Below are 16,250 nucleotides of genomic sequence, written 5' to 3'. Positions count from 1 at the left end.
TTGATATTCACAGTTTTCACTTTGTTTCTATTTTCGTGCTGGCACTGTGAAGATAGTCTGGTGGTGAATAAATGTATTGTAAGACGTCACAGTTTACATCACACATTTCTCCAACTTCGTTGACAGTAGCCTGAAAATTTTTTTAGTAAATGTTAAGAAGAGCAGAAAAGAGTGGTTAATAAAAAGTGGGAGGAGGAATTCGTTTTTGCTGAGAGACACAGTAAATGGGTCAAATGACATTCCCACAGTTAAAGACAAGTCATCTTAAATGCCATGATACTAATCATTGCAATTTCAGTAAAGGCTTGCCTCTAAAATAAGACAAAGTACTAGCGGAACTAAAGCTGTGAGGATGGATTGTGAGCTGTGCTTGGGCGGCTCAGTCGGTAGCGCACTTGTCTGTGAAAAGCAAAGTTTCTGAGTTTGAGTCCTGGTCCAGCACACAGTTTTAATCTGCCAGGCAGTCTGTAGGCTTTCCTGTTGGTTCTCAGTTAAGACAATCTGAATCTGCATCATTGAAGGAAAACTTCAAGGTCACAGTAAAGTTATGTCCATGTTTACAAAAGAAGCAGAAAAGCCTTGGCTTTTAGTATGGCAAAAGCAGAGAAACCTCACACAATGGGGGAGTTTATAAAGAAGAAAATGGCACAAGTTGTTTCTATTTAGATCCCAAAAATAAGATTAATTTTGTAAAAACTAAACGGTTAATCAAATGCCCACTGCTAAACATACAGTAGAGATGTGAGTTTCTGTTATCATTTGTAATATTGTATGCAATTTCCAAAAAAATATTAGTGAGTGTTCAGCAGTGAGCCAGGCTTTGAATAAGTCTACAGATATTGAAGATCTATTGTAACTTGCCATACTTGCAAGATATCTGTCATATTTATTGGAGGTGATACAATAGCTCTTAGACCTGTTTACTCTGAAGGCTATTACATGACTTGTGTCTTCAAAGAAACTTTGGATGGCGTTTTAGTGAAATTGATTAAATGTGCTTATTTTGGGTTCTATCACTTCATTTGTGCTGAGTGTTTTATGTTTCATTTTGCTGAACACCATTTTAATAACTGTTGGTTACTATATGATATTGTGATTTTATTTAGAGAACCATCACAGCATGTTAAAATAATTCATCACTATTTTTCATATAGTAGTCAAGCACTGCGAAGGCTGCTTCAGTTTTTGTTTTTGTACATTATTTGTGTACATTTGAAATATGTATCTTTCACACAACTTTTTTGAAATGGTTACAAATGGAACAATTTCATGTAGAAGAGATTTAATGAAAATTGTGTAGAACTTTGTGTTAAATCTTTGAGCCTTTGACAAGAGAGGGTAAGTATTAGCAACTTGCAGATTTGACTTTGTTATAAATGATGCACCATTTTGTCACAGATACTTTGTTCTTTATCCATCTTCCATAACCTTGTATTTTTCTTTTGTGATTTTGTTACACAGTTTAAAAATGAATGAGAAACTGATTTACTTCCAGGTTCTTCTCCCAGTTGACTCACATTGCTCCAACTTAAATTTTCTTTCAAGTTCATATGGTGTTTACTTTGTGGCCAATCATTGTAGTGCCCCACTTTGGTGTGGCATGTGGAAGTAAAGGCTTTTTTAGTTTTAATTGAGTACCTGTTATTAATACCATTTATACTAATTTCTTGTCACAACAATAAAAGTTTCAACCTTTGGTAATAATATCAGACTTGCTATGAATTACTTGTTAAACTTGAAATTATCTTTTACTTATATGAAGGCCAGTTGATCCAAAGAATGTCCAGGCTGTGGAGAAACGACTGATGCAAACAATGGATATGATACTAGTCAAGAAGAAGAGAATAGCTCTTGTTAAGAGGGGTACACTAGCAAGTAGTGCAAGAATGGGATCAGGAAACACCAGCATCTGGAGTATGTTTAGGACTGTAACTAAGACCATCAGCAGTAATAGTACAGAAAGTATCCTTTTGATACAGTACTTTTCCCTGCTGTTTGCACTTGCATCTATTTGGGCAGGTTGTGCTTTACGTGCAATCTGATGTATTTAGTGCCTAAAATTATTGAATGTATTACTTATTTCAGTTGTAAAGAGCACTGTGCATAATAATTTTAGTGGTATGTTTCAATGTTTTTTGCAGTTATTTTTATCTCAATTTTACAATTTTTTATGAGCACCACATAGAGTTAAATTGGGGAATGGTTGATTTATTAATGGTTGTTGTTGTTGTGTGTGTGTGTGTGTGTGTGTGTGTGTGTGTGTGTGTGTGTGTGGAGGAGGAGGAGGAATAGGAGGAGGAGGAGGAGTAGGAGGGGGGGAAGTAGGTTGTAAAATTGGGAGACGGGGCTCTAGGGCAGTGGGCAGACTCAAGTGGACGTGGGATTGCATGGTTGTACAGATACATGAAAAGACTTGTGCAGGATGGATTGCCATGGAGAGCTGCATGTCAAGCTATCTTCATACTGAGCCCTGCAACAACAACTAACATAGAACGCTCCAGGTTAGGCAACATAATTTGATAAAAATGGAGGATAGCAAAGTTAATTCACTGTTATTCAAACTGTCAAATTAAAGACTAGAATTTCAACTCAGGTTTCATAGGATGTCTTTTGTACTGTTTTATGTGACAGATGTACACATATATAAACAAAAGCAGAATCATTATTGGCAATGTCATATGTGTTAATGACTTCAACAAGTGAATTTTCATATTCTAGTTTCTTACAAAAATGCAGTCATCCACATGAGCACCACCTCATTAGATAGTCCCCTAATCATCACACAAAATCTGAAGATTGAAAAAATTCTCCTGTATAATGAAAAACACAAAACAAATAAACTCTTGGTGGTTGCACTGTTTTCATAATTTATTTTGGACTCTATTTAATATGTTAATTGCTAGCCAGATCATAAGTGAAATGTTTAAAATGCTTTAGTTGTGCAGAGAACGGTGTCTTGGAGAGGAGGGGACGGAATGAACTATTTTGAACATGAATATTGAATGTGATATATATATATATATAATAGTCTGCAAGCCCCCACACTGTTCATGGCAGAGGGTGGCTTCTATGGCTGCTAGTCATTCCCTTTCTTGTTCCCCTCAAAAGTGAAGATAAGGGAAAATTGGTGTCTATGTTCTTTCATAAGAGCTGTGATTTCTCTTATATTGTCTTCATGATCCTTACACAAAATTTATATAGATGACAGTAGGATCATTCTGCAGCCTGTCTTGAAACCTATTCTCTAAACTTTGTCAATAGTGTTTCATAAAAAGCAAGCCTCTGGTACAACAGGGATTCACATTTGAGTTCATGCAGCATTTCTGTAGCACTCACAAGCTGACTGAAATTAATGATGACAGAAGTAGCAGCACGCCACTTAATTGGTTTGAGGTTTTTCTTTAATCCAACCTTGTGGGGATCCTAAACACTCAAGCAGTACTCATGAATGGTCGCACAAATGTTCTGTACATGGTCTCCTGTGTAGGTGAGTTACACTTTTCTAAAATTCTCCCAGTAAACCAAAGTCGGCCATTTGCCTTTCCTACAACTGATCTTACATACTCTTCCCATTTCATGTCACTTTGCAATGTTAAGCCTAGATTTTTAATCAAAACATTATTTGATTATTTTTTGCATTCACCTGCATTAATATACATTGTTCCACATTTAGAGCAAGCTTCCATTCATCACATCAACTAGAAATTATGTCCAAATTATCTTGTATTCTCCTATAGTTACTCAAAGACAACACTCTTTTGTACATTATAGCACCTTCAGCAAATGGTCGCAGATTGCTGCCCACCCTGTCTGTTAAATCATTTCTGTGTATAGCAACAGTGATCCTATCACATTTCCCTGGGGCACTCACAAAGGTACCTCTATCTGTGACAACCACTCATAATCCAGGATGACATTCTTGGTTTTGTTACTTAAAACATATTTGAGTTGGTTTCCAGGCACCAAGGCCTCTGTTTCCTTTTTATTCCTGGATCTTCAGTAAGAGATGATCTGTACTTCATTCTTTGTCATTCAGATTGATGTGACCACACTGGAAGCATTGCATCATTGTTATGTGACAGTGCATTGTTGCTGTAAACGTCCAAAAACTTGGAATGGAATGCTGCAGCATTGTTTCCCTTCAAATGCATGAACAAATGACCATACATTATTCCACTTTATCAATGGGCCATGCCATTTTTTGTGACTCTCCAGGTGGTGGGCTAGGTACGGTGGCGCAGGGATTTCAATATGCAACAGAACTGCAGATATATCTGCAAACAAATAAAATATTATTATGTACACAGTTCCACACAATTCCATAGCACCCGCCACTAAGCAACTGCTTGAGAAGAAAGCAAATTTTCTACAAATATTTACAAGCAGCATACGTGAGAGAGTGATTCTAACACTAAACCAAAAGCACGCCATGCCCAGGTAATAGTTGGCAAAAGTTCACGCAAGAGAACTTGAATTGGATGATGGCGGCTCGCAGTGCTAGCTACCACCCATATACAGCTGTGTTGTTGACATGGCAAGCTACTTCCTACATTGTTGAAACAAAGGACTATGCCTTCCTGTGCTATATTACATTTATGAAGATTAAACTGCATATCTTACATCTCCATACAGTGAATAAATTAATTTCTTTGAAGTAATTTTTTGCTATAAAATATATTAAGAAACAGAAATTGATAAAATGCTATTAAAATAGCTAAATAGTTAATTAAATTAATTGTAAATATTCATGAATATTGTTAACTTGTTCTCACAATATCACTATTCAAAATAAAATAAAAGAAGAGAGAGTGAGAAAGAGAGAAAGCAAAATATATAAAATACAAGTTATCTGAGGAAGGATGGTCAGTATTCAGGGATATGACAGGAACAATCATTTGAAGCAAAAAATTCTAGTAAACATGGGCTCAAGAATGTGTACCCGAAGAGCTATGAACACTTCTTTATCTTCGATACTGTCATAAAAGTCTTTTCTACTGCAAGCTCTTTGCTTTCCATATTTTGGGGAGGAGGTAGTATGGACAAAAAAATGAAAAGAAAAAAAAATCACGTTGTAAAGTGGGCTGCAAAATGTATAACTTAAGAGTTATGAGCATTTTTTCAGTGAAAGAAATGTGTTTCACAGTAGCAAAGATGAACAGGTACTCAAAGCTCTTAAGGTTTGCATTGTAGTTATTTCTAGAAAATTTTTTCTTGTTTGGTACATAATACCACATCTCAGAATATGGACAGCAAAGAGCTTGCAGTAGAAGAGATGTGTTTCACAATATTAAAGGTGAAGAAGTCCTCGTAGCTCTTAAGGAATGCATTTTGGAGCCCATGTTTACTAGACTTGCTTTGCTTCAAATGTTCATTCCTGTCTTATTCCTGAATGTTGGCCATTCCTCCTGGGACAACCTGTATATAATAAAAAATGTGTATTCTGTAAAAACATAATGTAAATAAATGAGTATATTAAGAATAACTTTCTCTGTATGCATTTCATTTGATGTAGGTAAAGTTTCTGAAAGAGTCAAAAGTATGTGGAGTACATTAGCTAAATCTTCATGTGGCCAAGCTACCTTCATTTATTTTATAAACACAAATGCATTCACATATTCGAATATTTGTATCCCTTGTTATATGCATCCAGTATAGTTTCATGTGTAAATTGTTATTTTTTATTTATGCAAATATCATATATAAAATGCAATAATGATTATAATATTATCCTCAGATGGCATACAGTATCTTAAGTCTATTCATTATACTCACTACAGCAAGCAAATTAAGACAACATTTCTTTTCTCCTTACAAATACAGGGCTATTACAAATGATTGAAGCGATTTCATAAATTCACTGTAGCTCCATTCATTGACATATGGTCACGATACACCACAGATACGTAGAAAAACTCATAAAGTTTTGTTCAAGGAAGCCGCACTTCAGGTTTCTGCCGCCAGAGCGCTCGAGAGTGCAGTGAGACAAAATGGCGACAGAAGCCGAGAAAGCGTATGTCGTGCTTGAAATGCACTCACATCAGTCAGTCATAACAGTGCAATGACACTTCAGGACGAAGTTCAACAAAGATCCACCAACTGCTAACTCCATTCGGTGATGGTATGCGCCTCTGTAAGGGGAAATCAACGGGTCGGCCTGCAGTGAGCGAAGAAACGGTTGAACGCGTGCGGGAAAGTTTCACGCGTAGACCGTGGAAGTTGACGAATAAAGCAAGCAGGGAGCTAAACGTACCACAGCCGACGGTTTGGAAAATCTTACGGAAAAGGCTAAAGCAGAAGCCTTACCGTTTACAATTGCTACAATCCCTGACACCCGATCACAAAGTCAAACGCTTTGAATTTTCGGCGCGGTTGCAACAGCTCATGGAAGAGGATGCGTTTGGTGCGAAACTTGTTTTCAGTGATGAAGCAACATTTTTTCTTAATGGTGAAGTGAACAGACACAATGTGCGAATCTGGGCGGTAGAGAATCCTCACGCATTCGTGCAGCAAATTCGCAATTCACCAAAAGTTAACGTGTTTTGTGCAATCTCACGGTTTAAAGTTTACGGCCCCTTTTTCTTCTGCGAAAAAAACGTTACAGGACACGTGTATCTGGACATGCTGGAAAATTGGCTCATGCCACAACTGGAGACCGACAACGCCGACTTCATCTTTCAACAGGATGGTGCTCCACCGCACTTCCATCATGATGTTCGACATTTCTTAAACAGGAGATTGGAAAACCGATGGATCGGTCGTGGTGGAGATCATGATCAGCAATTCATGTCATGGCCTCCACGCTCTCCCGACTTAACCCCATGCTATTTCTTTCTGTGGGGTTATGTGAAAGATTCAGTGTTTAAACCTCCTCTACCAAGAAACGTGCCAGAACTGCGAGCTCGCATCAACGATGCTTTCGAACTCATTGATGGGGACATGCTGCGCCGAGTGTGGGAGGAACTTGATTATTGGCTTGATGTCTGCCAAATCACTAAAGGAGCACATATCGAACATTTGTGAATGCCTAAAAAAACTTTTTGAGTTTTTGTATGTGTGTGCAACGCATTGTGAAAATATCTCAAATAATAAAGTTATTGTAGAGCTGTGAAATTGCTTCAATCATTTGTAATAACCCTGTATCATATTCTTTAAGTGTGCAAGTGTATGCCTCATATCCTTCAAACATTATCAACAGTTTTAAGCTATCATTCAAACTTATCAAGTAAGGAAATAGATTCTCTTAACCTCAAGTCTCTGTTGTGAATAGGCAAGAAACTCTCGTGTTCTCTACACTTGTACCTTATATGAACAACATGACCCTTGAATATGTATATGCTACAAAAAAGATTGTAAATCAAAAATTAACTAAGTGACACATGCTAACAAACTACTGGCAAGCAAACATAAATATATTGAAAGGGGAACATATATATTACACACATTGCACAGCATTATACCCATATAGTTTGCTTTTTATTTATTTACTTATTTTTTTGACATTCCAATATCCTTAGCACTTGTACATTCCACTTGAAAGAAATAAACAAAGAAAAACTTCTCTAATTTTTGTTATTTCTAGTAATGGTGCTCTCTGTCACTGTACATGTAAATTTTTCAGTGTTATGAATGCTGAGGAGGGCTATTGGACCTTATAATTGAAGGGCATTGTGGTTCAGCTGACCTTGTATGTAGACTGCCAACCTTGCTCATACATATTCTTGAACATCACCTCATTCGAGTAGCATTGCCCACTTATTGGTCCTCTCCCCGTACTGCTGTGATGTCAGGTATAAGGAATGTGGCAGATGCTCAGCTAGAGTTCAGACCCACACTCTGACGTTGCATGAAAAAAACACCATGCACATGTTAGAACATTTATCATAGCTGCCATGTTCACAAGCATGCAATGAAACTGCTCTGCTCCTTACCTGCTCTGTGGAATAATGACAAATATACATCACACAAGCATAATATCTCTTGTCACAGTCATTCATGTTTTATTATTCAATATGATATTGCCCTTGGAAGTGCACAATATACGAAACAAGAACTTGCACTGTCACTCCAGCTGAAGCACAAGGTCTATTACAACTTAACTCACTGCAGGCAAATACTGGCAGTCCCTTGCCACCCATATATTGCATACTTTATTCGTTCAAATAATTTACTTTTGCATATATGTTTACATCTCACTAATTTCGTTAGTATCCTCATCTGTACTTCTCATACCATTGTCCTCCTTTAAATCCTGATGTTGCAGTACCAGAACCGATTCTTAGAAAATCATCTTTCTGTTCTTTTTTTCATATCTGTAGGTACCATTTCTCAATAAATTCATTAAGGTTTTGCTCTTCCAAGAATTTCTTGTAAAACTCACCCAGACCAAGGAAAGCTTCTCGCAGTGTCATGCCAGAAATTTTTTTACAGCAGGCAACTTTGATGGATGTGTTTCACTTCCTCTTGGTGAGATTATATGTCTTAAAAATTTGATTTGTTTCTTTGTAAAATCTGATTTATATAAGTTCAATGTCACCTTCCTAGATGTTGACCTTCACCTCAGAGATGGCTACGTCAGTACCTCCGCCCATATCAAACATACTAACCACCAGCAATACCTCCACTTCAACAGCTGCCACCCATTCCATACCAAGAAGTCCATTCCATACATCCTAGCCACCCGTGGTCGTCGCATCTGCAGTGATGAGCAGTCCCTCTCAAAATATACCGAGGGTCTCACTGAAGCCTTCACTGACTGTAATTATCCTCCCATCCTTGTACAAAAACAAATGTCCCGTGCCTTATCTTTCCAGTCTCCCACCACCTCCCAAAGTCCCACAATCCAGCCACAGAGGAACATTCCCCTCGTAACTCAGTACCATCCGAGACTGGAGCAACTGAATAACATTCTCCGCCAGGCTTTCGGTTACCTCTCGTCATGCCCTGAAATGAGAAATGTCCTGCCCACTATCCTTCCCACCCCTCCTACCATGGTATTCCTCCGTCCACCGAACCTGCACAATATACTCGTCCATCCTTACACAACCCCTGCCCCCAATCTCTTACCTCATGGCTCATACCCCTGTAATAGACCTAGATACAAGATCTGTCCCGTACATCCTCCTACCACCACCTACTTCAGTCCGGTCACTAACATCACCTATCCCATCAAAGGCAGGGCTACCTGTGAAACCAGTCATGTGATATACAAGGTAAGCTGCAACCACTGTGCTGCAAGCTGTCTGTCCGCATGAATGGCCACCAACAAACTGTGGCCAAAAAACAAGTGGACCACCTTGTTGCTGAACACACTGCCAGACATGATATCCCTCATCTCAATGACTGCTTCACAGCCTGTGCCATGTGGATTCTTCCCACCGACACCAGCTTTTCTGAACTGCGCAGGTGGGAACTTTCCCTTCAATACATCCTATGTTCCCGTAACCCTCCTGGCCTCAACCTTCATTAGTCACTGTCCTCACCCACCCAGCCCCCTCCCTTTCTCATTCCAACACTACACAGCCGTTATTTCACCGCCGTCTTTAATTTCTTTTTATTTCTCTCCTTCCGCTACTTACCCCCTGCCCCCTCCACACCTACTCTCCTGCCCTCCGCCTGAACTACAACAATTCACTGCCCGCCACTCCCACCATACTATCCCTCCCCCTCCGCACCCCAGCCTCCTGCTTACCCCCACCCAGTCACCACTCCTATCTTGCACTGGTGCTGCTGCTCGCAGTGTGGTTTCAGCTCTCTGAGGCTGCAGACGTGTGTGCAAGCTGTGTGTGTGTGTGTGTGTGTGTGTGTGTGTGTGTGTTTGTGTGTGTGTGTGTGTGTGGGCGCGCGCGCGTGCCTTAATGGCCGAAAGCTTTAATTGTGTGAATCTTTTTGTTGTGCCTATCGCAACTCAGCATCTCCACTAGATGGTGAGTAGCAACTTTCCTTCTCTGGTATTGTTATATATAATGTGCAGTGGAGAGGACATACATCAAGCAACAGTATGCAGACCTTCTACAACTCTATCTTCCCTGTAAGTGCAATTCACTGTCAGAAATTCATGTTTTTTAACCTCTAAAGTTCCTTTTCTAAATCAACAATTTTGATCATAGAAAAAGACAAAAAGTAACATACACTGCTCTTGGTTTGTGACTGTGAAAAGACACCTGTACTCTTCACCAACACCAAGCATGTAAATAAACAATTCTTGAGTAGTCCCCGCCCGGAGATGACATAGCTTTCTACATTGTTGATACAAATGAATATGTGTGCTCATGTGGCATAATACAACTGTGGAGGTTAAGCTACATGTCTTACAAAGTCTACATGCTTCATTTGCTTTCCCTACTACCAATTTTGTGTGTTCATTCCATTTGATATCACTTCGTATTATGACACAGCTATTATTAACTATATCCCATAACATGAATGCAATTGATACTTGACTTTGACATAGCTTCAGAGTAGTAATGTGATGTGTTTAAGCAAAGTATTGCTATATGTTTTGTAATCTATTTAATCCACTCTTAAAAACCAACTGACATGGAATAACACGTGTAGTTTTGAAATGTTGAATATCATATGTGATCTAGTTGAAAAATACTTCATGTTTTGCAGTTCACCTTGATTTTTGTGATCAAAGTGATTAATAATTTGCCATATATTTCTTTTGATTATGGGGTAACACCTCTTTATGACCATAAAAAAGATTTGCTTGGCGATTTTGTTTGGGTGGAAGGAAAGGTGATAGAGAAATAATACTTGGGGTAGTTATTGAGCTATGCACTGAAGAGCCAAAGAAACTGGTACACCTGCTTAAAATTGTGTAGGGCACCCACAAGCACACAGAAGTGCTGCTGCACGATGTGGCATGGACTTGACTTATGTCTGAAATAGTGCTTTAGGGAATTGACACCATGAATCCTGCAGGGCTGTCCAAAAATCCGTAAGAGTGTGAGGGGGTGCACATTTCTTCTGAACGGCACGTTGCAAGGCATCCCAGGTATGCTCAATAATGTTCATGTCTGGGGAGGGTGACAAGTGGAAGTGCTTAAACTTAGAAGAGTCTTCCTCGGAGCCACTCATAGCAATTCTGGATGTGTGGGGGTGTCGGATTGTCCTGCTGGAATTGCCCAAGTCCGTTGCAATGCCAAATGAACATGAATGGATGCAGGTGATGAGACAGGATGTTTACGTATGTGTCACCTGTCAGAGTCGTATCTGGACATATCAGGGGTCCCATATCACTCCAACTACACACGTCCTACACCATAACAGAGCCTCCACCAGTTTGAACAGTCCCCTGCTGACATGCAGGGCCCGTGGATTCATGATGTTGTTTCCATACCTGTATATGTCCATCCACTTGATACAATTTGAAACGAGAGTCGTCCAACCAGATAATGTGTTTCCAGTCATCAACAGTCCAGTCTAGGTGTCGACGGGCCAAGGTGAGGTGTAAAGCTTTGTGTTGTGCAGTCTTTCAAGGGTACATGAGTGGGCCTTCAGCTTCGAAAGCCCATATCAATGATGTTTCATTGACACTTGTTGATTGACTAGAATTGAAATCTGTGTAATTTGTGTAATTTGTGGAAGTGTTGCACTTCTGTCACATTGAACGATTCTATTCATTCATCATGGGTCCTGTTCTGGAGCAATGTTGGAGATTTGATGTTTTACCAAATTCCTGATATTCACAGTACACTCGTGATATGGTCATATGGGAAAATCCCCACTTCATCGCTGCTGGTCCATCGATTGTGCGCCGATTATAACACAACATTCAGACTCACTTAAATCTTGATAACCTGCCATTGTAGCTGCACTAACCAATTTAACAATTGTGCCAGACACTTGTCTTATAGAAGCATTGCTGTCCACAGCACTGTATTCTACCTGGTTAGATATCTTTGTATGTGAATATGCATGCCTATACCAGTTTCTTTGGCACTTCAGTGTGTTTAAGCACATAACAAAAAAATTTCTCAGAAAATATTAAAAAATGTTGACACTACAGGAATTCTGCTGAGGCATGTTGAATTTGAGGCAATCTGTGGCACCCACTATAACTGGTGCTAATTTGAATCTGGAGAAAAGAAAAAAAAATCTACATAATCTATACGAGTGTAGCTAGTGAACCACATTGGGGATTTTGGAAATATGTTTTTTGTGTAATTGGTGAGTGTTAATACCTATGCGATTCACTCTGAAATGTTGTTTCAAAATTGTTGTTAAAGGTTAAAATAAAAAGACTGGAAATTGTTTGAGCTATGTCATGTGCCATTTTGGAAAATCGTATACCAGGAAAAACACTTTTGAAATTTTGGAATGTGTTGTAGACATGAACAAATGGAAAAAATTATGCTTTTGAAAACTCTTACCATTAATCTGCCATTCCAGGACTAGCCTGTTGTACTGTTGCTGTTGCAATTGAAATCATATCCACTAGTTTATCATAGAATGATTGAAGTGTCATTTGTAGCAATTCCAAGATCACACAAAACTTTACAATTCCGTTTAGCCGTATGCCAAGTAGGACGATTTGACAGTTGATTTCATAAGCATTCCATATAAAGTTTCTACTTGGTGTAACAAGTTTCGGGCGGTTTGACAAGCAATAATTATTATGAAGCCTTAGCCTCAAGGACTTGTTCTTGCAACATGATATCTGCATTGCATGTTTTACATGTTGAGAAATAACAGAGAAAATGGCAGAAAATTTATAATCCTACACCTCAATCTGTAATTCACATCAAAATCCAGGTCACTGTCTTTCAATTTCGTAGCAGAGATGCTAACTCCTTCTGAACTGATCTCAGTATCATATCTGTTCTTAGGACACTTTGATGATACACTGCTTTGACACCATATTGGATATGATGTTTTTGTACCTCCTCTGCCTGAGTACCCTTTCTTACCACTCATTTTCACTTGAAAGACAAAACTCTGTACTGTAAGATCACAAATGTACTATCAAAAGTCAGTGATGCACTCAAAAATCTAGCTTTGAAGTGAAAGAGTTGTCTTTTCCATTCATGTACAGACACATATTGATGCCAAGATAACATGTTATTGTTGCAAAATGCTTATAACTATACCCAGACACTACGTGGGGTATTGAGTTTGTGCAGAAAGGACAGTTTGGTTCATCCGAGATGCTACAGGAAGAGCCCCCAGTTTTTTACTGAGATGTCATGCATCCTTGATGGCTGGACCCAGCTGAGTATGTGTGTCGCTTCCCTACTCTCTCAGTCTTACTGCTTCTTCCCTTTCTACCACTTCCCTCAGCTTGCAGTCAGTGCTGCCATCACTTCGTGCCGCTAGCTTAGCAGCTGCCAATAAGAGACAGGGAGGCGTGAGGAGTTGTTTGTTTGTCTCTGATTCTCAGAGACTGTTGATGCAGCAGTTGGAGATGGAGGTCATGTGTGCATGAGTTGTGTCTGATTTATTGTTTGAATGTGTGTGTGCTCTCATTTTCGGACAAAGACTGTGACCAAAAATTTAGTTGTGAGTGTGATTGTCTTTTCTCTGTGCCTGTCTGTGCCCCCCCCCCCCCCCCCCCCTGCAGGCCCAGGTGTTAGAATAGGCCTGAGGTATTCCTGCTTGTCATAAGAGGCGACTAAAAGGAGTCTCACACCTTTTGGCCTTTATGGGATGGTCCCCTGTAGGGTTTGACCTCCATTTTTCAAAATTTTCCCGAAGAGTGAGCCAATTGGGGAAGAGCGCCTTACGTGGTGCATCGTGTCCATTGTGCATTGAGATCTTTAGCCCACTTTATCGCCTTGGAATTGCAGTCCCATTCATCCTCCATTTCTTGAGCAAGGACACCTTCCTGGGTGTATTTTCCTCCACCCATTATGCAGTGTCGTTTTCTGTGCCGACAAGGACCATGGAATTCTTTGCACCTCATATCCAGCACGATAGCCAGTCTGTTGTGGTGGAGCTGCCATGTACCCTGTTGGTTGTAGCCCCCTGGCAACACAGGGATCATATTGCTGATGCCTGCACCATTAACTCCCCAAGTATGCCATGGAGTAGATGCCCATCTCACTGGGGCATTGGGACTCCTGGCAGTGGCCATCCTGCCTGCCAGGTGGCCCTTGCTAAGGCTGGGTGGCGCCCGTGGAGGGGAGCGGGGGGGGGGGGGGGGGGGGGCGCTTGTCGGAGTGGGTGGCATCAGGGCGGATGACACACCATGAAGCATAGTACGTCATCTCTTGCTGGTGGTCCGCCACCAGCAGTCTCTAAGTGGGCAAAGTCTTACTTCAGTGCTAAGAAATATGACCCCAAATCATTTCCCTCCCTGGCCACACCATGGGAGAATGCCAGGCTAAAGATGGCAGTGAAGCTTATTTACCCTGGTACCTCATATGTACGAGAGTTGATGGGGCATTTTTCATGCCCATGAAGCCTCAGTTTTTTGTGGAGCATGTGGGAGGACAAGTTTGGGGAGGTGGAAGGCTTTTCCAAAATGTGCTCTGGGTCAGTCTAGATAAAAAAAGCATCCTCTGCCCAGTCACAGGCATTACTCACTTGTGACAAGTTTGGGGATGTTCCTGTTACCATCATGCCCCATAAGAGCTTAAATATGGTCCAGAGTATTATATTGCACAGGGATCTTCTTTTGTAGTCTGACAATGAGCTGGACACCAATTTAGAGCGGCGAGGTGTTCATTTTGACCGGTGCGTCCATCGTGGTATGAGGGATAATCAGGTTGCCACCGGTGCCTTCACCTTGGCCTTCGAGAGTGACACATTGCCCGAGAAGGTCGAGGTGATGGTCTACTGCTGTGACCTCAAGCCATATGTCCCTCCCCTGATGTGGTGCTTTAAGTGCTGAAAATTTGGCCATATGTCTTCCCGCTGTACTTCTGCGCCACATGCCGAGATTGTGGACGTCCATCACATCCCAATACTCCATGTGGCCTGCCTCCCATCTGTGTCAACTGCAGAGAGCATCATTCACCTTGCTCCCCAGAGTGCAGGATTTTACAGAAAGAGAGGAAAATCATGGAATGTAAGACATTGGACCAACTGATCTACAGTGAGGCTAAGAGGTAATTTGAGCGCCTACATCCTATGGGTATGACCTCCTCTTACACCGCCACTACGAGAACAGTTGTCGCCCCATCAGTTCCTCGAATTCCTGTCACCTCTCAGAACCAGAAAACTACACCTGCCCCCTTGATGGTGGCGGGCACTTCCCTCCCTGTTGCTCCCGCACCACCTACTTTGGGAGCAATACCCCCCAACCACCAGGGATATCAGTCCCCACTTCTGAGCCGGAGAAGCATAAGTCTTCTTCAGCTCCTCTTGTTACGAAGGGGTCCCTTGGGTCATCCCTTCCCGGGTTTTTGCTAGTGGGAAAGATGACACCTGCCAGTGGCTGAAGAACCCAAAAGCAGCTGGTCGTAGGGCTTCACGCTCATCCTCAATCCCAGATACTGAGTCAGTGAAGTCCTCCCAGCCAGGGAAACCCAAGGAGCAGCAAGAGAAATCCAAAAAGAAAGTCCCCAAGACCAAGAGAATTAGGGTGGCACCAACACCACCGCTACCTACAAGCTCTGCATCTGCGGATGAAGTGGAGATTCTGACGTCCGCTGAGGAGGTAGATCTGACTGGACCTGAAGAAACAGCTCAGGCAAAAATTGGTGGCAGCATGTGACCCTGAGACATAAACTGCCTCATTGAATGTTCCATGCCTTCCAAGTCTCACAATGATGTCATCCTCCAGCGGAATTGCATTGGTTTTTTCCACCACCTGGCTGAGCTACGGCAGCTGTCAAGCTTTACATGTGCTTTCTGCATTGCCCTCCAGGAAACCTGGTTCCCGACAATGTGAACCCCTGCCCTCAGCAGCTATAAGGGGTACTACAGGAACCATAGCAACTATAATAAAGTGTCAGGTGGAGTTTGCGTTTGTGTCCTAAACTCAGTCTGTAGTGAAACTGTGTCACTTCAAACCCCTCTTGAATCTGTAGCTGTCAGAATAAGGATGACACAGGAAATAACTGTTTGCAATGTATATATTACTCCAGATGGTGCAGTATCCCTTTCCTACTTTTGGGAGATTGTAATGCCCATAACCCCTGTGGGGTGGCACCGTGCTTACTGGTCGGGGAAGAGATGTCGAAACTTTACTCTGCTGTCACCGCTGGATCTCCCCCACATGGTAACATTGATGTGATGGTTGAGCAGGTTACTACCACAATCATTTCTGTGGCAGAAAACACGATTCCTCACTCTTTAGGGTTCCC

The 16,250-nt window shown here is 41.1% G+C and overlaps 1 protein-coding gene across 2 annotated transcripts in view; it reads left to right on the top strand.

Moving 5' to 3' along the window:
* The window catches only part of LOC124595251 (Golgi pH regulator A), a 109,156-nt gene that overhangs the window by 52,343 nt on the left and 40,563 nt on the right, over nt 1-16,250 (top strand). For both annotated transcript variants that reach the window (XR_006978187.1, XM_047133916.1), the window contains exon 5: nt 1,763-1,962. Coding sequence is in view for 1 of the 2 variants with exons in the window: in XM_047133916.1 (XP_046989872.1) it covers nt 1,763-1,962 (200 nt within the window). In the remaining variant the exon portion in view is untranslated. The remainder of the gene's footprint in view (nt 1-1,762; nt 1,963-16,250) is intronic.

This window comes from Schistocerca americana, chromosome 2 (assembly GCF_021461395.2).
Source record: "Schistocerca americana isolate TAMUIC-IGC-003095 chromosome 2, iqSchAmer2.1, whole genome shotgun sequence".
Lineage (NCBI taxonomy): Eukaryota > Metazoa > Arthropoda > Insecta > Orthoptera > Acrididae > Schistocerca > Schistocerca americana.
The sequence above is the reverse complement of the archived record's forward strand: the minus strand, read 5'-3'. Positions and strand labels throughout refer to the sequence as shown.